The sequence below is a fragment of the Astyanax mexicanus genome, chromosome 22 (genome assembly GCF_023375975.1).
Source record: "Astyanax mexicanus isolate ESR-SI-001 chromosome 22, AstMex3_surface, whole genome shotgun sequence".
Taxonomy (NCBI): Eukaryota; Metazoa; Chordata; class Actinopteri; order Characiformes; family Acestrorhamphidae; genus Astyanax; species Astyanax mexicanus.
In genome coordinates, this window is record NC_064429.1 from 17,535,638 (window position 1) to 17,562,796 (window position 27,159).

The 27,159-nt window shown below is 34.5% G+C and overlaps 3 protein-coding genes across 3 annotated transcripts; all 3 read right to left on the reverse strand.

The window, feature by feature from the left end:
- Positions 1–438: 438 nt before the first annotated feature.
- On the reverse strand, positions 439–1,450 carry LOC103027450 (C-X-C motif chemokine 11-6-like). The gene is made up of 4 exons (XM_007238693.4): positions 1,318–1,450; positions 1,041–1,164; positions 841–930; positions 439–723 (listed from the first exon to the last, which is right to left on the reverse strand). The coding sequence occupies exons 1-4, from the start codon at positions 1,367–1,369 to the stop codon at positions 711–713; spliced, it is 279 nt and encodes a 92-aa protein (XP_007238755.3). The 5' UTR covers positions 1,370–1,450; the 3' UTR covers positions 439–710.
- Positions 1,451–7,067: 5,617 nt separating this feature from the next.
- On the reverse strand, positions 7,068–8,317 carry LOC103027159 (C-X-C motif chemokine 11-6-like). The gene is made up of 4 exons (XM_007238692.4): positions 8,026–8,317; positions 7,767–7,890; positions 7,553–7,642; positions 7,068–7,379 (listed from the first exon to the last, which is right to left on the reverse strand). The coding sequence occupies exons 1-4, from the start codon at positions 8,081–8,083 to the stop codon at positions 7,373–7,375; spliced, it is 279 nt and encodes a 92-aa protein (XP_007238754.1). The 5' UTR covers positions 8,084–8,317; the 3' UTR covers positions 7,068–7,372.
- A 13,271-nt stretch (positions 8,318–21,588) lies between these two features.
- On the reverse strand, positions 21,589–25,882 carry cxcl20 (chemokine (C-X-C motif) ligand 20). Its single transcript, XM_007257719.4, has 4 exons — positions 25,734–25,882; positions 25,375–25,501; positions 23,858–23,935; positions 21,589–23,750 (listed from the first exon to the last, which is right to left on the reverse strand). Exons 1-4 carry the CDS (start codon positions 25,798–25,800, stop codon positions 23,657–23,659), a joined length of 366 nt encoding a protein of 121 aa, XP_007257781.3. The 5' UTR covers positions 25,801–25,882; the 3' UTR covers positions 21,589–23,656.
- Between the last annotated feature and the right edge of the window lie 1,277 nt (positions 25,883–27,159).

Consider the following 27,159-nt stretch of genomic DNA (forward strand, 5'->3'; position numbering starts at 1 on the left):
ATTTATGAATATTCACAGACCACAAATGCATGTTTATTGCCTTTAGGGAAATACCAGTTATTCTCAAGATTAGTATTTAGGATGTGGAACATTTGTACACCACTTCAGATTCTGCTCTAATTTAACATGGTTAAAAAACATTGCATCAGTGGTTTAGAAATTATAAACTGTTTCAGTGTAGGGTACTTTAGGGTGTGATTGGAGATAACCACACCTTCATGGTAATCATACACAGTTTATCAAATGAAGCAGTTTCATGGCCAAGTGTTTCTTCATTATATTATAATAAATTAAGAAGATCTGTAAGACTCTGTAATGATTAGAGTCTGGAGAAAATGTTGTCATATGTAATATCATAAAAGATAACCCATTATCTTTGTACAACCATTTTTGTACACGTTAAAATCAGAGAGGAAAGATGAATCAGATGCTCAGATGTTATGTTTAAACATTTATTTATTGCACCTTAATAACAACACATTGTTTTATTCTGTTTAAATTAAGTATGTTTATACAAAATACTTTTTATATTACACAGCTGCCGACATACTGTTTCGCCTGTCTCAAAAATTAAATAACATGTTTATTTACAGTTTTTACAGTATTAGAAATATAGCACAGGCACACTGTCAGTGTGGCGTGCTGAAACTGATGTCCTCAGACTCCTCCTTCTCGTCTTCCTTGTCTTTCTTGATGCTCTACTACATGCTTTACTGATTAGTCCTGAAAAGAAAAATAGAATAATATTTAGTTAAAATTTTCTTTTTATTCTTTATTACTACACAATGGTTATAATACAATATAAATTAAATTAATCTATATTTAATCTTATGCTCTTACTTCTCTTCAATGGCTTTCTTGATGTAGTTCTGGGCGAAGTTGGATTTTGGGTTCAGGCATTTTTTCCCTCCATCGTTCTTGAATGTAACACTAAAAGAACAAAGTTAAAGACTTTTAGTATGTAGGTTAAATTAAATTATTTAACACTTTATATCATTATAATTAGGAAATTTATCATTTTAATTCATCATTGGACTTACATAATTTCTACGTTTTCACAAGAAGGACTGGCAGGAAAGACTTCAATCTTCTCGACACGCTGCAGACGAACCGTGTTCATCCCAGGACCCTGACATAAACACCTCTTCACACTGGCCTTCTGTCCTGCAGATTAACAAAAACACAGTGCATTTAATAAATTAATCTATTACAGATGTTGTGCAATCAATAATAGACTTATTATAATGAAAGACAGTGATAAATAGAAGTGTTTCATTTAACAGAAATAAAAAAGAGGAAAGACATAAAGAATCCTACCTTCCACAATGATCAGACAAGCAAGAACAACAAAAGCTACAGCAGACTTCATTTTGTTCTGTTATAAAAGATGCTCTCAGTGATGTTCTTGGGGATGCTGTTGGTGGTGTTCTTGAAGATGCTGTTGTGAAGGCTGGAGAAGCTCATCTAGTTTTATATGCTCAGGCTGGGGATTCCCCTCTATAGATTGTGCTTAAATCACTTTCACTTTCCACCCCAGAGCTTCCTCTCCATGTCAGATTCCTTCTTCCTGTGAAGAACTTCCCTACTCAGCAGTTTCTAAACCCAGATTTCATCACACTGTAGTCATGAAGTCATAAGGTCATGTAGTCATAAAGTCGTAAATGATGTCTGAAAGCTGATGCAGGATAAATATTGGAAATCCTACTAATGTATTCATTTTTTATTGATTTATTTTATTGTAACTACACAACACAGAAGTAGGACTAGCATTTGAAGCTTTTATTTGTAAAACTATTAATCATTTCTCTGAATAAACTAAATTAGGTGAAGTTGAAGTGTACGTTTCTGCATAATTAGTCATGACATCAACAATACAAATATAGCCATTTTATTATTTCACTTTTTTTTATTTACCATCAGTGTATATACAGTACATTAAATAAAAATGTATTATTTCCATCTCATTGATAGGCATTGAAAAAAAACGATGATCTTCAACATCTGAATTGATGTATTCATGCACATTGATTTTAGTAAGATTCAATATTACGGTTTTATACAGTAAAAAAAAGTTTGCATTAAACTGTATTTTAGATACTAGTGCATTTTTAAAAAAAGTGCATTAAAAATATCATTCAACACTCATATATTATGTAGCTGTATTAAACACATAGTAATCTATTTTAAGGGTTTATTTCTTTTATTGTTGATGATTATGGCTTATAGCCAATAAAAAAAAAATCAGTAATCAGAAAATAAGAATATTATATAAGACCAATTGGTACTTTTGGCAGTGTGGGCAGTGTGCCAAGTCCTGCTGGAAAATTAAATCTGCACCTCCATAAAAGTTGTCAGCAGAGGGAAGCAGGAAGTGCTGTAAGATTTTGTGGGAAAACACTGCACTGACTTTAGACTTGATAAAACACAGTGGACCAACACCAGCAGATGACATGTCTCTCCACCCCATCACTGATTGGTGGAAACTTCACACTAGACCTCATGCAGCTTGGACGGTGAGTCTCTCCACTCTTCCTCCAGACTCCCTTGATTTCCAAATAACCGGATACAAAATTTACTGGTGGTCAATGATGGTCAATGATGGTTTGGAGAGCTCTGTCATCTGCTGTTGTTATATCAAGTCTAAAGTCTGTGAAGGTACGCCTGCAGCTCATTTAAGGGAACAGCAAAGTTATTTTATTCTTTATTCTGGTTATTATTGTTGAGGTAAAACACACCTTACTTCCAGACCACCAAACCCATTGCGTAGATTTATTCCTAAATTCAGACGCTATTTCAACAGTGTTGAAAGGGTGTAAGATAGCAAAGAACATTGCGATGCACCTCCTTAAGTAGGGTGTAAGATAGGGCCCTCTGGGTAATGATATAAATGTTTGATATCTGCTTAAGCAGCTGTAAGGATGAACCTGTGATTGAATAATCGTAATAAACTCAGATTGGCCTTTCCCATCTGTTTTGGTGGAAATGACCTTTTTCAGAGCAACTTTCACTTCCTTCAGCCCTGCTCCTGGGCTTCCGTATTTCTTGGAAATGGTTCAGTTTATAGTCAGCATTTCATAAGGCTGGACTTCGTCATGCTGATTTAGACTTTTTTCCATGTTGTTTTATTCCATAGATTGACGCAGCATGATGAAATGTAAAAAAAAAAAACAGCTTGAAGCCTACAATTAAAAAAATAAACTGCTTCTGATTGATGTGCACAAATAGTGTTCGAACATTTGATTCTCAATTTGATAAAGACTTAGGGAAACTACTATCTATCTTAAAATAAGCAATAACTGGTTGAATATTTCTGCCTAACAATTGTGTCTAATTTCTTGATTTTTGACTTTTTTTACTTGTCTGATCATTTCTTCTACTCCTGTGGGCACTCGATGTACATGTTAAAAATAATCTCCATGCATATCCACAAAACATCAGTTTATTTCTCCAAGTTTCATTGGTTGAATCATTTGAGTGTAAATATTTTTTTATGTTGAGTGTAAATACTTTGGTTATACATTTTTACTGAGGCACATTTAAAAAGTATTTTTGTTGCACCACACCTTGGATACCTACTGTGTATTAACAGCATTATACTATCCATGAGTTAAATAACTCTGTAAAATAACATAACATTCACTTGCCAAAGATAAATATATACATTTCAAACTGAAAATTGTACATAGAACCAAATATAATTTGTTGTATCATTAAATTCCATGCAATTCTACTGTTCTTAGTCAACTGCTAGTAAACTGCTTGTGTTTTGGAAATTCTTAGCACAAGCAGCATTTCAGAGAAATTGTTGAGATTTTTGAGGTTGGTCAGTCTTCAGGGAGTGTTAATCACATGCTTCTTTTAAAATAAATAAATAAAAAATGAAAAACTGAAACTAAACTGTGTTTCTAACCAGATGACATTGCTGAGTGACAATCTTTTGTCTTTCTGCTCAGATGACATTTCTGCTAGCATCAGCATTTTTTTTATACATCTAAGCACCAGATATTATAATACAATAAAACACAACTTTCGGTTATTTCACTCAGGGTCTAAACACAGATTTTTATAAAATATTTTAAATGTAAAATTATGGTGCAGCTGTGAAAGATGGTAAGCTAAATGTAAACTACTTTATGTTGCAATTTTACTTTAAAATGACAGCTTCACTGGTACTGTCCTGCTCACTGCACTGAATTGTATTTTTATTTAAATGTTCTGGACAATGGTTATGAGAGCTTCATAATGCTGCAGTTTTATTTGTGTAAAATAGGTACCAAGATGGGTGCACCACAATTACCTTTTTACAGAGCCACTTTCACTTCCTCCAGCTCTGCTTTTTTCCTGGGCTTCTGTATTTCTTGGAAATGGTTCAGTTTATAGTCAGCATTTCATAAGGACCATAAGCACTATAAGGTACAGTAAATTATAATGTTCACTATTAATGAACGTCTATTTTCTGCTCTATTTTTATACATAAGGCACACCGGATTATAAACTGCATTATGCAAACAAAAAAAAGCATTTCAGACAAGTCAAACAAGCACTGTATATTAATCTGCACAGATTTGTCTCCTGAAAACTGTTTATTTGGGTGAGGAAAGCGCATGCATTTATTTACAGTAAGCTTCAATTTCTAGATTTCCACTAAAGCTTGGTGAAGCAGCATTAGTGGCTAACCACTACACTGAGGAACCCTGATTGGTCTGATAGGCCATTGCAATATTAGCAATGGTTCCTTTCACGTAGCTGGTTTTAACACGATAAACACACAGGCTACAGTCAGATATACTCACCTCTAAACAGCAAAAGAGCTAGCGTGTAATGCTATTGCTTCTCCAGCAGTGCTAACCAGGATAAGCAGCAGGCTACAGTCTGATATACTCTGAAGTTAGCAGCTAATGCTAATACTTCCGGAGAATAAAGCTCCTGTATAGCGCTGTTCTTCAGTGGACTGACTTTACTGCTCTTTACAACCTGACTGTTAAAATTGATACGTGAGGCGAACTTACGATTTTTGGAAAATTAAAGGATTTTTAAGTGTGCCTTATAGTTCGAAAAATACAGTATATTGTTCCACAGACTGACCCAGCATGATGAAAAGTAAAAAAAAACAGCTTGAAGCCTACAATCAAATGAACTGCTTCTGTCTCTGAATGATGTACACAAATAGTGTTTGAAAATGTGATTATTGATTTCATAAATATTTAAGGAAACTACATCTTAAATTTAGTAATGGTTAAAAAATAAAAAATAGCTATTGATACATTATGTTCTTGCCAACTGATTGTGTCTAATTACTTTTATTTTTTATGTTCTGTTTTGTTGATTGTTTTAATGGTTTCAACCCTTGTCAATGTGTATGTTAAAAATCACACAACAAATTTGAAGCACCTGAAAGTGTATTGTAGTTATATACACTTCTAATACCAAAGTCATCCAAACTATGATGAAAAACATACAGAATTATTTAGTGAACAAAAAATGTAAAAAAAAACAACAACTAATGTAAGAAATCACAATATTTCTTAAATATTTAAGCAATAATACACAACAGGGATTTTGAGTTAAAGAGCATGAGAAAATATGATCTGTTTGGTTATAAACACTCCGCAAGTTAAAAAAGTTCCATTGCTGCTCTGTTTGCAGCAGTGCTGTTTGGTTTGTAAGCGCTGCATCATTGATAGGTTACCTATATGTGGCAGAGTAATACATGTAGTGAGCCTCAGTCACAGTGCATTACCGGCTGATAATGGCATTCATAAAACGCCTCTCATCCAATCACATTGCAGGATCGGAACTAACTGTGGTATAATCATATTTATTTCCATTTCTCACAGATTCAACCTGAAACATGTACCCTGTGGAACACAACGTCATTTGGCTTTGCCAACAGAAAAGGTCTTGGTTTCCTGTTTATCTAAATTTAGTGCTGGTGGGTAAGTAGTCTTCACTAACACTGGGGCTGCATGCACGTGGTTTTAACCTCTACAGAATGAATGGTACAAATTCTGCAGAACTGTTAGTAAGAGTGCACATGTTCCTCTGTTTGACCTTTAAAAAGTGGGTGCATTCTATCTGAAATCAGTGATCATGTATTTGGTCTGGGACACTTGAAGACACTTGAAACCATTTAACAACTTTTGTAGTCAAAGCTTTTAAACTAGCAATTAAACTAAAACTTCAAGAAACTGAATCTGCACTGAATATCATAAAAATTGCATAAAAATGGCATTTACTGTATGAGAAATTCCAATCTGAATTCAGCCCCATCATAGCACTGAAACAGCTGTAGTTAAGATAACAAGTGTTCTGTTTCTTACTGCTGTACCATAACAAAGGTTCTTTTTTAGAGTTAAAAAGATGCATAAAATAAATGATCAGAATGAAGTTAGATATAACTGATTTCTCTGTTATATCTGGTTCAGGAGGTAAAAAAAAAGTCTTGATGTGCAGATCTATCCCTCCCCCCAGTACTATCTAGCTAGAAAAGCCATTGATTTTACAATAGTTTGTTGAAACTATATTACATTTCAGTTGAAAGTAAAAGGTGAAAAGATTTCTTTTTGAAGCATTTGAAAAGATGTTTATGTGTGGACTGTTTTCTATGTATAGATTTAATTGTAAAAAGATGCATTTTAATGTGTCTGAAAAAAAAAAAAAATTTAACCAAGTTTATACATAGAAAGGTAACAGTGCAGGTCAGATTTAATTACACCTATTTGATTTCTACGTGAAGTGTTTGGAGTTATTTTTATATGGACATTTTGGAGAACAGCATTTAATTTGTTTAAAAATTAAAAAGATCAAAAATAATAATTCTGAGTGATTTAAATTACATATAAAATTATTCATAGCATTTTAAAAATGTGTTTAATGTGTTGTTACCATTGCTGAGCTGGGAAATGAGTGACACATTTCATATTTCTCAATTTTTTCCAAACCTACAGTACCTTATCCTACCAACCCAGGTTGCTTCCATCTGTCTTATCCTATTTTAATCATTAAAACATGATTACAGTAATGTCACAACTGCAGACGTTTACAGGAAAGATGATCGAAGGCAGAGATATCGTAATGAGTATTTATTTGCCAAGTTGTTTGACACTTTCAGACACAGTTTATTACATTTCAGACAGAAAAACAAAACTTCAGAATAAAAAGAATATAAATAGGTACACAACTGTGTTTTTTAAGCATTTACAATATATAAATTATGCAGATGTCACTGTACAAATAGTTTATAAATGAACACAACAAAACAAAAGAGTAATATATTTAGTATTTACAGAACATAAATACAATGGGACGTATATGTAGTTCAAGTTAGTGATTGTGTTCTCAGCCGTTTTCTTCAGTCTTTTTTCCTCCTTTTTCAGCCCCTAAAGACAAAGAAGCATTTTATAAATATAAATATTTATATACATATAAGCATTTGATTCATAAAAAAATTACACCAAAATGTTCTATTGCTAAAACATAATTGCTTAGCAAATAAACAGCTTAGAGTAAAACATAGGAATCAATATCAGTGTGTTTAAACTGAAGATCTTACCTGTTTTTAAGAGCTTTCCTGATGTAATTCTTGGCGAAGTTGGATTCTGGATTCAAGCACTTTTTCCCTGCACCGTTCTTCAGTGTGACACTGAAAGACAAGATAAACATCAAACAAGTTAGATGACAATGAATGGAATGCAATTAAACAATGTTTTGGTCGAAGTTATAATTAAAACAATATTCGTATCCTAATAAATTGTTAATAAACTTACATAATTTCCAGTTTGTCACAGGATGGACTAGGAGAAAAGACTTCAATCTTCTCTACTCGCTGCAGACGAACCATGTTCATCCCAGGACCCTGACATAAGCACCTCTGTACACTAGTCCTCTGTCCTGCAAAGAGAATAAAATTACAGTTAAAAACTGTTAAAAACGGCACCATACATTTTTTATTCCAGGAATAAGTTTTATAATAGTTTTATAATAGCAGTGACATCTTATAATTAAAAGATAATAAATTAAATGTACCTTGTACAAAAACTGCAAATAGACAGGCAAACACAACCAAAGCTACAGTGGTCTTCATGTTGTCCCTTGTTCTTCAAGATGCTCCTGGTGAAGATGTCTGTTGGGCTTAAGGATTCTGTTAGAGATGCTCTTGATGTGGCTCCTCAAGAAGCTCTGAGGACAGGAGCCAGTCCTTACCCAGGTTTTATGTGTGAAAACTGGGGTTTTCCTTAGTCCAGTATTTGTCTGAGCTGCTTTCACTTTCCAGTCTATCATGATCTATTTCCTTCTGTCATGGAAAAACCCAGTTATTGCAGATGACATCAGCTTTTGCATCAAAGTCTGTTTTTATTGCTATTGTTTGGGCTCTCACCTTATTTATTTATTTATTTTTTTATTTTTTTTACAAATAATTTAGAGCTTTTACAGAAATGTACAGTTTCTATCAACATTTAAAGCAGCTAAATATATACAGATGTGTCAGAAAGAGAAAGGAAACAAAAACTACAAAGAGGATCTCATTAAAAATTGTGGGCAACCACAAGTTAACCCACCAGAACAGCTCATTCTCTAATCATTCTTCTTGAAACGGGTTCTACAGGTCTTTTGAAAAGTATTCCAGTTGAATCTGTTCCAAAAGCTGTTAATTTCAGTCTTTTTTTTTAGAAACCTGGTTATAGAGAGCACTATCTAGCAAAAAATCTCAATAAATATATACTTTTCACAACAATTTCCAACCCAGGTTATGATTATAATTTCTAATAGATCTAAATGCAGAGGTCATAAATAAATTTGTCACCTATTTGTAAGTAAATACATTATATGTAACGGGACACCTACAGGAGCTTATTTAATGGCATCCTATTCTAAATCAATAAGCGGTAATATAGTTAAATTTGTTAAAAAGGTTTAAATCATATTTTAATATTTTTTTATATTTTCATTTCAGGACCTTAACATTAGGTCTAGAATACAATAGTCCTCTGTCCTGCAAGTAGAAGAAAATTGCCATTAAATCCATCTAAACTATATTGGCCAAAGTATTGGGACACCTGCTCATTACACCTACAGAAGTTTTTATGGCATCCCATTCTAAATCCATAGGCATTAATATGGTTAAAGTGGGTAAAAAGATTTAAATCAAACAGAATATTGGGTTGAATGGAGTGTAATCATGTTTCATTATTATGTTTAATAATTATTATAAATCATTAAACAGTACTAAATTTGAATGCTTAAGAATGTTGTAAATAATAATGAATTAAAACATTGTAATGATTAAAAATGTCGAAACTAGTGTCAGTTTATAATTCGTTGATTTAACTAAATTCTGTTAATTAATGCAACTGTATTGTAAAGTGTTACCAAAAACTCTATCTAGCTTTCGTTGAAGTATTTCTACTGTTGAGAGAAGTTACTATTAATTTGTCAAATTGTATGTACACAATATGAAAAAAGTGCATCTAGATATTACACATACAGATGTAATTTTATGATATTTCATTTTAATTTCTTCAAAACCTGCTTCCTCATACAGGGACTTTAAAAAGATGACCCTTTGCCCTCATACAGAGACATTATCCATCTAGTGGTCACATGACAACATTACGCTCAATTGATTGAAAGATGTTAGTTCCTATTACTAACAAGTATAAAAATTTTGGTTAGCACATTTGCCTCCCTGTGCTGGGGTCCTGGGTTCAAGTCCCTATCTGCGTGGCTTTTCTCCATGGACTCTGGTTTCCTCCCACAGTCCAAAAACATGGAGATCATGTACATTGGATATTCTAAATTCCCAGAAAAATTGGATATTTGGATATCTATCTATCTATCTATCTATCTATCTATCTATCTATCTATCTATCTATCTATCTATCTATCTATCTATATATATATCTATATATATATATATATATATATATATATATATTTATATATATTGTTCCAAAAAAAAAAACTATTAATTATCAGTTTAATTGTCTCTGATACTGTTTCTGTATATATGTTTATTTAAAATTAACATAGTTAAGTTAAACAACAATACTAATGTTTTAAGAGTTCAGAAATCAATATTTGGTGGAATAATTCCTTTTTAAACACAGCTTTCAATGGTCTTGGCATGCTCTCCACAAGTTTTCACACTACTTATGAAAATTAAAAAATTCACCTGGGATGCCAGTTCTTTCACTTATGCATGGATAGGTGCTTGATATAATTTTGACATTGAATATGTTCACAGCCCCTTATTCACATCATCTTTGGCATGCATAGCGTAATTATAAATGCTGGCACTTGTTTGGAATAAAATCTGAATGATTTAAATTTTAGCTGTCATCTCCTTCTTTATTTATGTTAGTAATCTCAGTGGAATTTTCTGCAGTCAGCTTTGAAATCTGGTCTGAGATCTTGCAGAGCTTATTATGTCAGTGTCTTGGTACTTCTCGGTAATAGTAGGATTTCAGAGAAAGAAGAAGTCTTTAAGTGTAGTGGTTTATTTAAAATAGGGGATGATAGAGATCCTCTCCTAAAAAAAAATCCCAAACAAATAAAATTGAAACAAAAATTCCTCACCAGTTACTGTATTTTCACAGCCTCCTCTTGCACGCCATTGTTGGTATCCACAGCCTTATTACAATGCAGGTACATTATAAATGGAAAAATGTTTCCTGAGTTATGTAACTAATCTTATTCAAATCTTCCAGTGTAATCTTCTGCAGTCTGTAGCTTTGAGGTTCTTTCTGGTTTGGCATATTCCTCTGCATACTAAATCAGAGTGTCTGGGTAATAGTAGGATTTCAGAGAAAGAAGAAGTGTAGCGAAAGCTAGTTCCGTGGTTTAGGTTGTGTATAGGGACGGGCAATAAGAGAGTCAAATCAAATTGAAACAAAACTTCCTCATTTGTTTTTCCAATGGAAACTATATTTTACCACATGGAAAAAATATTGTAGGCAATAGGTGGATTTAATTCACAATTTTTAACCTGATGTGTGTTTGTCAGTGCATACATTTTATCACACTAATATTTCTATGGTTTTAACTATTTATTATTATTATTATTATTATTATTATTATTATTATTATTAATTGTTGGTAATAAAACACATTGGGTATGTTTTTGTTTAAAGTATTAGTCCTTATGATTATTTTTTTTTTAATTGAATGCAGTAGTGTCATTTTGCTTCTGCTGCTATTCCTGAAAAGCCATACTGTATTTTTCGCACTATAAGGCGCACTTAAAATCCTTTAATTTTCCCAGAAATTGCCAGTGCAATGTATGAATTTTACCAGTCAGGTTGTAAGGAGCAGTAAAGCCACTTCGCTGAAGTACAGCGTTATAAAGGAATTTCAGTTTAGTTCTTCAGCAGTATTAGTATTTATGGTCATCCAGAGGTGAGTATTGTGGTCCTGTAGTTGCTGCTAACCCCAGCTAGCACTGCTGGAGCAGCATTAGCATTAGCCTCTAACCGCACTAGCTCTTTGGCTGTCCAGAGGTGAGTATTATCGGCCTGTAGCCTGCTGCTAACCCCGGCTGCTAATCTGCGCCTTTACCACGTTAAAACAAGCTACATGGGATAAACTGCTAGCTAACATCATCCTGGCTTACCAGAACACTCAGGGTTCCTCAGTGTAACGCTGCAGGTAGTGCTCCAGCCTTTACAGGTCTTACCACCCAGTGGTGACACCTTTGTTCCTTCTAATAGTTACTAGCGTCGTATAAAATGCGCCTTATAATCCAGTGCGTTTTATGTATGAAAATAGACTAGAAAATAGACATTTATTGATAGTGCGCATTATAATCCAGCAGGTTTATAATACTCACCTCTTGATGGCCAAAGAGCTAGCGCTCAACGCGGTTAGCAGCTAATGCTAATACTGCTGAAGAACTAAACTGAGACTCCTGTATAACGCTGTACTTCAGCGGAGTGGCTTTACTGCTCCTTACAACCTGACCTGTACGTATGATAATATGTAGTGAAGTAAAACTGGAAGTAGGAGAAACTGCATTTTAGTGCTTGAGTACAGTAGTGAAGTAGTAATTCATTATTATACATCTGTGGTCAAGAACTGATTAACCAGCTAGCTTACCAACACATTGTATGTTTACACATGGATAACTAGTTTTTTTTAACCACCATGACAAATACTTGCTAATACCATCTAAACAAATGCTTGAGGTGGATTCTTCAGAATTAATATATTATTATATAGATTAAATTAGTTGTCTGTCAAGGCTATTTGCCAAACATTTTCAAATATATTGGCCAAACCTATTGTTTGAATGACCTAACATTGCTAAAATGCTTTTTTCATTATCTTCACATTTTAATCTGGTATCAACAACAGAAAAGTACAAATTGTGGCTAGATTTGTTGCATAATGCTGTTTTTTTGCTCTATTTACCAGTTACTTACATTTAAAATGACTACTCATTGGCCTAACTTGGTTAGCAACTGTTTACTAGCTAATACAGCAATCACAGCCTCTATAATTGCTTGTGTGAAGTATTTTACCATATAGGAAATATCATGGAAAATCCAAATGTGTATTTCCATAAACTGATTTTTCTATTAATACAACTGTGTGTTAATCATGGAGTGTTACCTCAGGGGACTGCTTGGAAATGCCCACACGTGTATAAGCTGTGAGATGTTATCTTGTAAGTCAGGATGAACAAGGCCTGAGATTGGTGCCAGATGGATGGGACATTCCATTTCCAAAGTTGTGTGGCTGTTAAATATACTCCTGGGAATGTGTCATAGAAGGCATTACCGTCCACAGTAATGGTTGTGACCAATGTGGGAAGCCCCCCCACACACATCTAGCAGGTCAGTAAAGCATTGTTTAGCTTCCGTGGGATATGCAATAGTCAAGGGACACATTAGTAATACCTGTCCAATGACTTTTGCAATGTCAGTGTGATATTATTCCGTTTTTTGTTCTGTAAGTGGGCTCCTGTGATCTCTGCTGGGACAGGAAGACATCATAGGAAAACTTGGGAAAACATAGGAAAGCACTGTTTATATGGAGCTAAATCTATGTTATACTAATACATTATTTGGCTCAATTTCAATTTTGTATAAATATTACATAAGTTGTACAAGTGTTTTATTAAAAAGGGAATCAGTTCTTAGAAGAGCATGCTCTTGCACTCTCACTGCTGTAACAGACATGGCCCCTTGTGGATTTATCTACATAGGTTTATGCATGTATCTTAAATCGTGCTACCCTTGCTTAGTGCATAGTTCTGTGATCACTGTGTTATTTCCTGTGTGAGTTAACACAGTGTGCTGGTGTGATTCCATCGGTTGCAGTCAAACAATGTGTCTTTCATCAGTCGTCTTCCTGTCCCTCAGAGTTCCTGTGATTGTTTATTTAAGCATAATTTAATTATCTTTTTTTTAGTTTGTTTGTTTTAGTGATGGTATTTGTCACGTTCCACTATTTAACATTATTATTATTATTATTATTATTATTATTATTATTATTATTATTATTATTATTATTATTTTTATTATTATTTTTATTATTATTATTTTTTTTATTATTATTATTTTTATTATTATTATTATATATTCTGAGTTTAACAGTTGAAAACCCATATATCTGATAAAAAACCTGCTGAAAATTATTCAGAAGAAGGTCAATATAAATAGCGTTCAGCTGTGTTGCCATGAGCTGTATTCCCTACTCAGAGCCTTTTAGAGGAAATTAGCTCTTTTTTGGTAGGACTCCACTTTCAGTTTCGGCACCAATTACATGATTATGTGCAAGCAGCAGGATTAACGCACCAGCATCTCAGTTTACCACAACTCTCTAAGCCTCTCTAAAGGGAAAATAAGGTCAGTATACAACCTCCATAAGTGCAAAAAAGTTGGGATGCTGTAAAAATGTACATACATGTGAACAAACACAGAATGCAAGGATTTGCTAATCTCACAGATCCATATTTTATTCACAATAAATATAGAACATATTTGAGATGTTGAAAGTAAGATATTGTAGCATTTTATGAAAAGGTTTGAGAAAGAAATGTAGACATCATAGGAAAACTTGGGAAAACATAGGAAAGCACTGTTTATATGGAGCTAAATCTATGTTATACTAATACATTATTTGGCTCAATTTCAATTTTGTATAAATATTACATAAGTTGTACAAGTGTTTTATTAAAAAGGGAATCAGTTCTTAGAAGAGCATGCTCTTGCACTCTCACTGCTGTAACAGACACGGCCCCTTGTGGATTTATCTACATAGGTTTATGCATGTATCTTAAATCGTGCTACCCTTGCTTAGTGCATAGTTCTGTGATCACTGTGTTATTTCCTGTGTGAGTTAACACAGTGTGCTGGTGTGATTCCATCGGTTGCAGTCAAACAATGTGTCTTTTATCACTCGTCTTCCTGTCCCTCAGAGTTCCTGTGATTGTTTATTTAAGCATAATTTAATTATCTTTTTTTTAGTTTGTTTGTTTTAGTGATGGTATTTGTCACGTTCCACTATTTAACATTATTATTATTATTATTATTATTATTATTATTATTATTTTTTTTTTTTTTTATTATTATATATTCTGAGTTTAACAGTTGAAAACCCATATATCTGATAAAAAACCTGCTGAAAATTATTCAGAAGAAGGTCAATATAAATAGCGTTCAGCTGTGTTGCCATGAGCTGTATTCCCTACTCAGAGCCTTTTAGAGGAAATTAGCTCTTTTTTGGTAGGACTCCACTTTCAGTTTCGGCACCAATTACATGATTATGTGCAAGCAGCAGGATTACCGCACCAGCATCTCAGTTTACCACAACTCTCTAAGCCTCTCTAAAGGGAAAATAAGGTCAGTATACAACCTCCATAAGTGCAAAAAAGTTGGGATGCTGTAAAAAATGTACATACATGTGAACAAACACAGAATGCAAGGATTTGCTAATCTCACAGATCCATATTTTATTCACAATAAATATAGAACATATTTGAGATGTTGAAAGTAAGATATTGTAGCATTTTATGAAAAGGTTTGAGAAAGAAATGTATAGGTTTCCTATAGGTTAAAGGTCAACACCTGAACTCTTCTTCTGTGAAGCAATGCTGTTGTAATGGATTAAGTTTGTGGTTTAGCATCATCTTGCTGAAATGCTGAAATTGAGATACAGCCATTTCTCATTGTGTAGCATCTCTTCTCCTTTTAACAGCAGTCTTTAAATGTCTGGCAACTGAGTAGATGAGTTCATGGAGTTGTGGGGGAGGAATGTTGTCCTATTGGTGAAAGGTCTGGAATGTCAGTCCAGTTCAGCACAGACTCTTCTTCTGTGAAGCCACGCTGATTTAATGGATGCAGTATTTGGTTTAGCATTACCTTACTGAAACGCATCGCCGTCTAATTGGCTGTTGGCCTGGACCCTTGCACACAGATTTTCAGATTCTCTAAATCTTTTAATAATATTATGTACTGTTACCTTTACAAAATTCCATAACCAATAGCTTTTAGCTGTGTTGCAATAAATCAGTGGGCTTCACTGCTCTAAGCGAAGCCTTTTGATGGAAATAGCCTTTTCCTGGCAGGACTCCACTTTCACTTTCACCATCCAGCTTCCTCTCATGCCAGGTCTCAGAAACACTTTTACTTCTACTCAGCAGCAGCCGAGGATTAAGGCCATGCAGTCTGGGTTGCTCTTAAGTGGTAGATTCCAGGATAAGATTCCGCAGTGTGATTATAAAAGCTTGAGCTGTTTATAAGTGTCAACATGTCCATAATAAAGCAAAGACAATCCATATATCTGAACCTCATAGAGATCATGCCCAACCATGTGGATGTCCAAAGACCTTTGAAAAATGGGGCACCATGTGGCACCCGGGCCGGGTGCCTTCTTTTGACAAAGTTTTAGAAACAGAGACTGCACTGTTAGTTTATCAATCACCAATCTTTGGCTTTTCCCCAACTCTTTAGTTTTTGCACAAACGCCTGTGCAAGGGAGCTCTCCCTGAGTCAAATCTACAGAAAAAAACACTTTTGTCCAAAGCGACTTACAATAATGATGTACATAGAGTAATAAAAGATGTAAAAGTTCAAGGGCCTAAAGGAGGCCAAAGGGAAATAGGATAGAGGAAGGAAGGAGGGAAAGAAGAAAATTAGGTTAGACATAGATACTGTAGTTTGTTAGGGGTGTTAGGAGAGTAAGTGCTCTTTGAAGAGCTCTGTCTTCAGGAGGTTCTTGAAGATACTGAGGGACGCTCGTGATCTGGTATTGGGAGGTAGTTTGTTTCACCATTGGGGAACTCTGTATGAGAACAGTCTGGATTGCGTTAGTAAATGTTTGGTAAAGTGAGGCGACGTTCATTGGAGGAGCGCAGGTAGGAAGGAGCTGTTCTGTCATCACTTTTTTGGCGATTGTAAGAGCTTTGAATATACCTTTAACAAACAAACTACTTCTAACCTCATTTAATTCTTACCCTCTTTTCCTCATTTATCCCACTATTTCCCTTTGATTTCCTTTAGGCTCTATCTAAAAATGTTTTTTACCTTGAACTTCTATTACTCTATGTACATCATTATTGTAAGTCGCTTTGGACAAAAGGGTTTTTATATGTGAATTTAATATGAGCAGCAAAGGGTAGCCAATGGAGCTGAATGAGAAATGGAGTGACGTGCCCGTTTTGGCTGGTTAAAGACCAGACGTGCTGCTGCGTTCTGGACCATCTGGAGTGGTTATACTACACAGGTCAGGAGGAACGTTAGTATGGCATTGCAGTAGTCGAGGTGTGAGATAACCACTGCTTGTACCAAGAGTTGGGTGGCCTGTTGTGTTAGAAATGGTCAAATATTTCTGATGTTATACTTTGCAAACCATCAGGATCGAGGAACTGAGGCCACATAGTGTGTGTAGAAGAACTGGTGATCAACCATAACACCCAGTTCCTTTATACATTCCTTTATAAATCATTCATGTGTTCATCTGCTATATGATATATTTAACTGAAATTGCTGACCTGAACAACCAATGATTTATTAAGGAAAATCATGAAAATTATCAAAGGTGTCCAATCTTTGTCGTACCAACGTAAATCTTTGGGTTTCCCCCCTAAGTAAAGTAATGTAAAGTATGCCACTATCACTAGCATTGTAAGTGCTTTGGGAGCATCAGCTAAAAATGCTGTATTTGGGAATGCTGGGGATGAACGGACGTTGGCTATTCAACAAAAGTTTGCACTCATTATCATGTTTCACAACACATCCAGTCCATTCCACACCGGATTTCTCCTTTAAGTTAGACTTACTGAAATGAGTCAACACACTGCACTGTCAGCTGTAGGCCCCTCTAAAACACCACTGTTAGGCCAGCAGAGAGGATGTTGCTGTTTAAAGCACACCTACCTGCTGTGTTTCAGTTCATATAAAAGATATTTGGATGGGTTCCTTTTAGACATGTAGAAACATGCACAATCAACCAATCTGTACTTTGATAACCAACATCAGATGAACAAAAGATACATCAGCTACATCAGCTAACATGTTTTGCCACAGGGCTGCAAATATGAGGATCTGTAGGTTAAACAACGACACTTTGCAAACATTTTTGTGTGCCATTTTGAGGGGACTTACTTATACTGAAAGCTGCCGCATGATGTTTGTTCCTCAAAGTGTTTTCCCCACTGAATAAAGGCTTATACTGCAGCAAATGCGAAGCTGAAATAAAGTCATATGAAAACTAGCTCATCAGTTTGTGTTCCTCATGCTCAGAAACACAAGACGCTTAAAATTGGTAAACATTTCTTTATTTATCCCTTTTTTTAATTAACACTAAATAAGTGGCACTACTTACAATGTCGTTGCTTACATGTGGTTGATTTTTGGGATACCTAATTATGTAGTGGTCATTTTAAAATCATTGCAGATTTTATTATATCTCATTTATTCTTTCTAGCAGCACAGATAAGTCAAAACATTATGACCATTACAAATTAGGTGACTAATCTTTGTTTTGTCTTGCTGAAAACACATATTAACCCCTTCAGACCCTGCATTCATTGCAATGGGCATTATGTATTCTTGCACTCAACACAGATAGAGACATATTTGTCAGAATAGACATTTATTATCCAATCAAACAGCAGTTTAGCCCTGCACACTGCACTGGGAAAATAAAAACCTAGATAATAATAATAAGTAAACACACATTTTCCTTCATAATGTTATGAGGTTTATTACACTGTTTAATAGTACTTTATGAATTAGAAGAACTTCTGTTTAAAAGTTATACAGAACAAAAAGATTTTAAACAAATATTTTCACTGTTACAAACATAAAAAGGCAAATAATACATACTTATTTTATCTATTTATTTATTAAATCTTTATTTTTTAGTGCATCACATACAATATATATTTTTTCATCACTGAAACATAATTCAGGTCTAAAAGGGTTAAGGCCTAGGATATGAAATAAACAATTTTGGAAAGAAGGAAAATGACGGATGCCCGTCCTCCCCCCAAACCAACTTTCTATATCTGTGGTTTCAACTTATGGAGTGCTACCTCCCAGTGGGCCACAGTAGTACTGCTAGGGGACCTATGGACAAAAAATGTGGTTATTTTTCTGCTTTTAAAGTAAAACTCATATATTTTGTGAGTCTTAATTCTTGGAACACCCTTATATTTCAGAAACTAAAAAATATGCCGGCCATTTTCTGGCTATAATAGTTACGGTAGTTAATATTACTGAGAGTCTGAATGTATTCCATCTTACTGTTATTATGCGTTTCACTGATCAAGGATAAATGCTTAAAAACATAACGAAAGATCCTGAGGCAATTTAAGCCTATCACTCAATCTGAGAGTCTACATTGACAGTTGTGTTGTATTTGATTTTGAATGAATGATTAAATGACAAATGTCAAAATTAAGTACTTTGAAAGTATCCTCAAGTACAGTCGCAAAGGCTATCAAATGATGAAACTGGCTCTCATCAGGGCCGTTCATTAGTGTAACCCGCCTCAGAAACTACAAGTAAGCAGCACCCCAGAAAAGAGCACCTAAATGCTGCACAGAACATTTTGGTTTGTTTAACACTTTTCAGTTACTACATGATTCCTCTGTTACAAACCATCATTTCATTTTTCTTTTGGAGGAGCTCTTTACCACACACACAGAGCATTGTGGTGCATTACACTATTTCAAGATGTTTCCAGGACTTCTAAACCCCCCAAAATGTGAGAAAAATCATGAAGAATCTAATATTAACATCCTGATACAAAATTGATACAACGAGGCACCTTCCAAGGCCTTGCAGAGTCTATGACTCAACAGGTTGGAGCTGTTTTGTTGGCACACAAAAGCTCCACAGCCTTATATGCAGCTATTTATGATATTTTGGGTTTGTGTTTTTTGTATATACTAACTGATTACAGTTTTTTTTTCCAATTGCTAAAACACAATCTTATTAATTAGACTGGTTTTATCAAAATACTTTGATAAACCACACACCCAAACTGCAGAACCAAACTTACATATAGCATTATTAAAATCAAACTGTTGCACCAAATAGCATCAAACACTTTATTCATAATACTGAATTTTTGTCTAACCAACTACACTCTGTTGGGATAACAGATAATGAAAAGCATTATAACCAAGGTTTCAATGGCATCTTCATTTACCCCAGTGAACATGTGGCCCATTCCTCCACCATGGTTGCATTTCTCAGTCCTTTATAAAAACAACAAAAAAAAAAAAATACTGGGCTTGGACAATGTAGCCTAACGATAAATTATACAGGAAACTTGTACAGTTAGTGTATAATATACATCAATTATTAGGTAAACAGTTGTTGTCCAATTATAAAATACACTATGACATGTGGTCTGAATGACAGAGACGGCATAAAATGGCGTTTTAAAACTTGTGCACTCTCTGTCCTGCTTCTCGCATTGTCAGCCCATAGTTGATGACATAATCTGCTATGGTTTCTCCAAAGTTGCAAAAATATATTTCAGGAAGGTACCCCCAGACCTGGACTTGGACCCTCCCCCAAACCCCTGTTCAAAAAAAAAAAAGAAGCTAAAAACCATTATTACAAACTGCACAGTGGGCAAGACTTTCATTGTTTTTTACTTTTACCAGACATGGATATACTTAAGCGTAGTCAGAGGTGAAATGAGTTTTGATGGGAGCCATGATGCTCCTGAATACATCCTGCCCCATACTGCCCGCCCACACTAAAAACTGATTGGCTGACTCACAGACTCTGCAGAGAACAGGCAAATCAGAAGCCTCTATGTTTTGCACGCACTTCATAAATATGCACATGAGGGGAATGCCTTTCTCTCCCTCTCCCTCTCTTTCACACTCGCTATGGGGGGAAAAAGTCTGTGTCGCCTGCATGTGTGTGCTAGATCTCACTCTTCCTCCACTCTCACTCTTCCTATTCCTCCTATTTTCACTCTTCCTATTTTCACTCTTCCTCTTATTCTCTCTGCAGCATCTTCCATTGTTATTGTAAAAGCTCACCTGTGGTCTTTTTATAGTGCTTAATTCCCGTATAATAATGGCACATATATTGGTCAATTTGCTCATTTGTGTCATTTTGAGTGTCAGTGTTTTGATATGGAAACATGTGTCTTAATGGGCCTTATCATAGACCTTGCGCAAGGTGCGTCGTAATGCTCATTGCTATCTATCTTACACCCTGTCAACAGACTATTTGCACACCTTGCACCCACACTGATAAAATAGTCTCAAAGATTAGGAATTTATCTACGCCAATATTTGTGGTGGTCTGAAAGTGAGGTGTGTTCAGGTAAATTTCTGGCATATTGCTATCTTAGCCATGGAAAACACAGCTGAGCAACTGACTAATTGGGACCTTGACAACAGTCAACAATCAGACATCCATACCTATCTTAGCTACACCCCCATTTGTAACACACACAGACGTGCTGCAGCACACAAACCCAACTATTACATAAACAATTACCAGAATACATTGTTCACGTGAATAACCTGCTTGCACACCTTAACAGCGTTAACACACAGGTCAGTTTCATTTACTGAGAAGTGCAGAAGCACTGCGCTATTAAAATATTAATATTAAAAAGTCAAAGCATACCTGCCTTTTATAGTAAATGGAAAGTTATACACTGATTGGTTCATTTCATGTTATACCTATGCTTAATTAAGTGATTAATTAGAGATTAAGAGATTAATTAAGACATTAAGGCGTATTTTCTTGCATCTTCACAATAGCAAAGACACACCGGCACGCCCTAAATCAAGTTGTGCACAATTGACGGCTCGACTATAAACTGCTAAAATAGGGTGCTATGTCAGACTGTTGTGTCTTATGCAGAGAGCCATGTTCAGTGCATTTAAAAAGTGTCCTTTTGTAATTGCAAAATGTCTGTAAAGCAGAAAATTGGCTGGAAACTTGAGAAGAAGTGTCAGTTTAAATACTTGTGCTACACATGTCATTTTATTGTCTCAGTATGGGGAAAAAAAAATATGAATTAAATAATATGATTCCAAAAAAGGTTCACTTTCTTCTAAAGTATTAATGAGTAAATTAGTAAATAAACACATTCAGCAAGCCTAAACAATTTCCAAATTTATTTTTAAAAAACAAGAGGTACACATTTTTTATACTGTCTCTGTGCATAGCTTTTTATTTCCATTTTCAGTCAACACTTATGATGGCTGCCAAAGAAAAACTGAAATGACATTTAAAAGTTCTTTTTTTGTTCTTTTTGATGCAAAAATCAAACTGGACAAGTCCTAAATTACTTGAAATCCTGATTAATCTCGGAGTAAAGCAGAGTAAGGCAAGTAAAGTGGCTGTTTGCTTGTGTAACAGGTTGTAACAGGCAATAAGCAAAATGCAGAAAGCTTCCACCAATAGTGTGTCTTTGGTCTTTGTCAACATTCCAGTGTGTGTCTGTGGGAGTGTGTGTGTGTGTGTGTGTGTGTGTGTGTGTGTGTGTGTGTGTGTGTGTGTGTGTGTGTGAGTGAGTGTATGTGTGTAAGAAAGAGCGAGACTCTGATACTGAAGCCTGGGAAAATCAGGCTTCTTGCTGATAAGGGTCTTAGTTTCCCTTTTTTTTATGTGACTTATCCATTTTCCTTTTCTTTTACAAGAGTAAACAAACTTAACAAACTTACTGCTCTTAACCTTTACAGAACTGTCGTCATGTAACATTTCTGTTATGTTCTGAACTAAAAGGAACAGCAATATTGTTCTGATTCATAATTAAAATGTCAATTTGTCTCCATAATCATTATTTTTATCCTACTCAATTAATATTCAGTAAATAAATAAATGCAAATTTCAGCCATTGAGTGTGTCTGATAATTCACAACAATTCTTAACAATTGCCCTTAGTTTTGGTCTAAATGTTACATTTTTGTCCTTTGAAGCTTCTATTGTTTCTACTGGGTTAATGACTGGAATTGTGGTGTTTGAAAGTTTGTGAACAATTTAGAATTTTAAATTTTTCTGCAAAATATGACCTAAAACATCATCAGAAGTCCTAAAAATAGATAAAGAGAACCCAGTTTAAAAAATGAGACAAACATATTATACCTGCTTATTTATTACTGAGGAAAATTGTCAAATATTACATATTTGTAGGTGGCAAACATATATGCACCTCTAGGATTAGCAGTTAGTTAGTTAGTTAGTTTGTTTGTTTTCAGTCAATGGGATGACAATCAGGTGTGAGTGGGCGGAGCCTGTTCTATTTAAAAAACAGGGATCTATTAAAGTCTGCTCTGTGCAACACGTTTTTTTGGAAGTGTATAATGTTACAAAAAACCTCAGAAAAAGATTTGTTGATGCTCATCAGACTGGAAAAGAGTTTGGACTCCACCAATCCAGAGTCAGACAGATGACAGTGTACAAATGAAGAAAATACAAGACCACTGTTACCCTCCCAAGGAGTGGTCGACCAACAAAGATTACTTAAAGAGCAAAGCATATAATAGTTGCCAAGGTCACAAAGGACGCAAGGTAACTTATAAGCAACTGAAGGCCTCTGTCACATTGGCTAAGGTTAATGTTCATGAGTTAATCATCAAGAGAACACTGAAGGACAATGGTGTGCTGTTCTCCAAAAAGAAACATTGCTGCTCATCTGCAGTTTACTAAAGATCACCTCAATAAATAAATGACCAAGTACAATAAGTTACCAGGTTTTGTCTCATTTGTTTAAATGGGTTCTCTGATGAGTTGAAATTTGAGTTGAAGTGTGAAATTTTTGATGATGTTTTAGGTCGTTTTTAAGCCTGAATATAGAAAATTCTAAAGGGTCCACAAACGTTCAAGCACCACTGTATATGTGTAATATAAACATATGGGGACATACAAAATGTAAATATATAAAATTAATCCAATTTCTATTTACATGTTTATTACACTAATTAAGGTTAAGGATTTAAAAGAAGAATATTTTACCTGCATTTTTAAAATGGCTCAATTTGACCTACCGCATAACAGTAGGAATGAATTAGTATAATACCTTGAATATATGTTTTCAAATGTTTTTTTTTAATGTTCTAATACATCTTTTTTGATAAAGTCTATAACATAAAATAATGTGTGATAAATGTCGGCTGGTATTTCACTGTTGATGGATTGTCTCTGCATGTACATGGCTCTGCAAGGCTGTCTCACTGCTGCTGCTGCTGTTGCTGCTGACTCTTCTTCTGCTTCTTTTTCTTTCCTCCTCCGTGTGCTTTGGGCTTCTTCTCTCTGTGAAGCCTCCTGTAAATACAGAAGGTAAAGCTATGACAACATGTTCACTGCATTGCCGGATCCTTTTTTTATTTTTTTAAATGACAAACAAATATGTAGTGATGGTATCAGCTTACATCTTGCTCTGCAACACCTTCATTCCTTGCTTTCCATTTGGATCCAGGCAGAACTTTTTTCCTTTCTTGTGTGTGATCCTGCGTAGGATGAAAAGGAGGTAGTATAAATGTACACCCACAGGACGACATCAGACAGTGGCATGGGGTAATCATGTGGTCACAGATTGACCAGATGACCAGACCCAGACCCCTCTGTCTCTCCCAATGCCTGTTTATGGCCTCAGACATCAGAGAAAAAAATGCCCTAAAATTATGGATATAAATGGCAATGGCAATACTGGACTACCAGAGATTTCTTTAAAACGTTCTTTTCTTGTGCAAAATTAGAGAGTGACAAGATTCATTTTAAATTTTAAATAGAATTTGGTTTGTAACGTTGCAATGTTACTTTTTTACATGAATTGGCACCAAAGAACACCAAACAATGAAATGTTTTGGGTCTCATTTTGCCCCATTCTTTCTGCAAACACATCTGAAGATGTGCAACACTACATGGCCATTGTTACTTTTTGATTTCTAAACTCTCCACATCTTCTCTATTAGAGACAGGTGAAGACTTCAGGCAGGCCAGTCCAGTATCTGTACCCTCTCCTTCTGTAGCCATGCTACATGAATGTGTGCAGCTTGTGGTTCTACCTCATCTTGCTGAAAAATGCATGGATTCCCTGAAAAAGATATCGTCTTCAACATTGTAACCTGAATAATTTGAATTTACTTTAAAAAAAACTGAGAAAAACGTTATACCAGTTTCTTTACACTTTATTTTGATTTAATTGATCCAAAATATAGATGTGAAATGCTCTAAAATGCTATAGAATGAACATTTTAGCACACACTCAACACAGAGCTTAGCTTAGCTTGGTTTTATGCCCTGTGGTATCAAGACCAGGAAATTAAGCATAGTATATGATCTACAAGTTTAGCTAAGGTAGCCTGGGGGGAATGACTACAAACTGAGGGTAAGAAACTGGGAGACACACCCTCTATGCATATAGATTGTACCAGAAGCCAATGAAAAGAAGCTGCCAATGACAACAGACTAACTTAGTTCACCTAACTCAAGTAATTGAATACACACAAACACACACACACAGCTGATGGCACGTTAAGTTCCAGCAGTTAAAAAAATATATGATTTTATCCAGAATATTGTTGGGATTAATACAAATCTAAGTGATTCTAACACTGATTATTATATTCCACTTATAATACCACTTATCAAAACCTACCTAAAGTCTCAAGGTAGAAAAAGTGTGAATAATCGTGATCACAGTGATTTATTTGATTATTTTTTTTATCGATTGACACTATTTATAATAATGAAACCTTGTATTGCTTTATAAAAAAATATTTTTAAAGGTTATAAACATTAACCATCTGGACAAAGGACTATTTACTAAACAAAGTATAAAGGATATTTACTAAATATTCCATAATAAATATTTTCTTAATAGTGTACAATATCACTCAATACATAGAGAAATTGATTGCATACAGGCACAAATAGCATTACTTACAAGATCTCAGTCTTTGAACATGAAGCACTCATGTGGAATAGTTCGATTTTCTTAATTTCTTGAGGTTTGACACGCTTTGCGAGCTTCCCTTTGCACAAACATCGCTCTCCTTGTCCTCCTATACGTCCTGCAGAACCAAAAGGTCAAAACCCAGTTAATAAATAGATTAACGATTATGTAAGGAATGTTTACACACGCAGATCATACACAGAGTTCATGAACTCTGCATGCAAACTTCTCTCAAAACATTTTGTTTTGATTGCATTGGAAGATAATAAATAAAGTTTAATTAAAGTACGTAGTTCTTATAGATTCCCACCAGTGAATGAGGCTAACAGTTACAGTATATATCATCTTACCTGCACAAAGTGTTGCAGTTATTCCAAAAATCACCAAAAACAGCAGGATAACAGCTGTAGCTTTCATCGTGGAGGCAGACCTGCTAGTAATGAGGGGGACGATGAAATGGACTTATGATTAAAGGAGGGACGGTTGCACAGGATGGTGTGCATAATCTTTATAGAAACACCCCACTCACTTTCAGTTTCCTGTTAACCAATAGACTGCTTTTTCTGCACGTGGGCCATTCCTTATTGGAAAATCCCATTAAGAAGACAAAAACATTACTTAAAGTGACCTGACCCTTAATCTAGACAGATATGGCAGAATAGGAAGTGTCCCACAGCCACAGAGACGTCAATGTAGAACATTATGTAAGAGTGACTTAAAGTGACTTAACCCTTGTGTGGTGTATATATTTTTTTTACTCGTTTACTTTGTTACTTGTATTTAATTCAGCAAAATTAAGCAATTTTACATGCTTGCTTCACCTAAATTGCAAGCAATATAAACAGCTTACATGGATGATATTTGCCTTTAGCTTTCTTATGTTACATTTCTTTTAAAAAGTGCTACTCTTTTTTATTAGTTTTTTTTTAATAAAATGTAAAAGAAAATTCATTAAACTCAAGATATGAGTAGAAAATTTGTTTAGTTTCAAATTTACAAATGAAGCAATGTTTATTAGCCCTTGGCCAAACATACTGTATGCAATATAAATGTGTGTGTGTGTGTGGGGGTGTGCAGTGTGTGTTTATCGAAAATGTGTTTTGATATGTTTTTCACAAAAAATGAGCCAATGCCAATGAGTTTGAGTTAGAAAAAATATTTTTTTAGTATCATTTGATGAAAAATTTAATCTTATTAATTATTAACTTCTAAAATAATCTAAATGATAAAAAATATGATATATGATACATATAATTTTATTATATGTTCTCATAGTAATAATACATAATATAACTACCTATTTTAGTGGTCTATTATACTCTGCATGTAAAGTATTATGTTTTTAGAATATCATTCAGTAATTACATGGAAACTGGTGAATTATGGACAGTGTGAGTTTTTTAAGTTAATGTGAGGAGTGAGGAATGCATCTGGTTCCATGGAGAATTGAAGGTTTACATTTTAAATGCATTTATTTCTACAGCACTTGTATAATACCTTACAAATAATGCTGCAAAAAAGCTTCACACAAATCTGGTAATAAGACAAAGGGTCTAACATCAACACACAAATAGAGAAACATAAATAAATAAATAAATAAATAAATAGTTAAAAAAAGAAAATTGAGACAAATGACTTAGCAGTACTTACTGTTATCTTACCTTTTAAATTTCATATTGTTATAAACACCATTTAGGTAACATTTAGAAATGTGTTATTTGCTAGAAAACGGAAAGTTCTAGTTAAACTATTTGAGAAATGCAGTACACTTTATCC

Coding starts and splice junctions, on each gene's coding strand:
- LOC103027450 (XM_007238693.4), bottom strand. CDS start 1,369: ATGAAGTCTGCTGTAGCTTTTGTTGTTCTTGCTTGTCTGATCATTGTG. Junction 1,165..1,317: donor TTGTCTGATCATTGTGGAAG/GTAGGATTCTTT, acceptor GTTAATCTGCAG/GACAGAAGGCCAGTGTGAAG. Junction 931..1,040: donor TGTGAAAACGTAGAAATTAT/GTAAGTCCAATG, acceptor TTGTTCTTTTAG/TGTTACATTCAAGAACGATG.
- LOC103027159 (XM_007238692.4), bottom strand. CDS start 8,083: ATGAAGACCACTGTAGCTTTGGTTGTGTTTGCCTGTCTATTTGCAGTT. Junction 7,891..8,025: donor ATTTGCAGTTTTTGTACAAG/GTACATTTAATT, acceptor TTCTCTTTGCAG/GACAGAGGACTAGTGTACAG. Junction 7,643..7,766: donor TGTGACAAACTGGAAATTAT/GTAAGTTTATTA, acceptor CTTGTCTTTCAG/TGTCACACTGAAGAACGGTG.
- cxcl20 (XM_007257719.4), bottom strand. CDS start 25,800: ATGAAAGCTACAGCTGTTATCCTGCTGTTTTTGGTGATTTTTGGAATA. Junction 23,936..25,374: donor TGTTCAAAGACTGAGATCTT/GTAAGTAATGCT, acceptor CATCCTACGCAG/GATCACACACAAGAAAGGAA. Junction 23,751..23,857: donor AAGGTGTTGCAGAGCAAGAT/GTAAGCTGATAC, acceptor CTGTATTTACAG/GAGGCTTCACAGAGAGAAGA.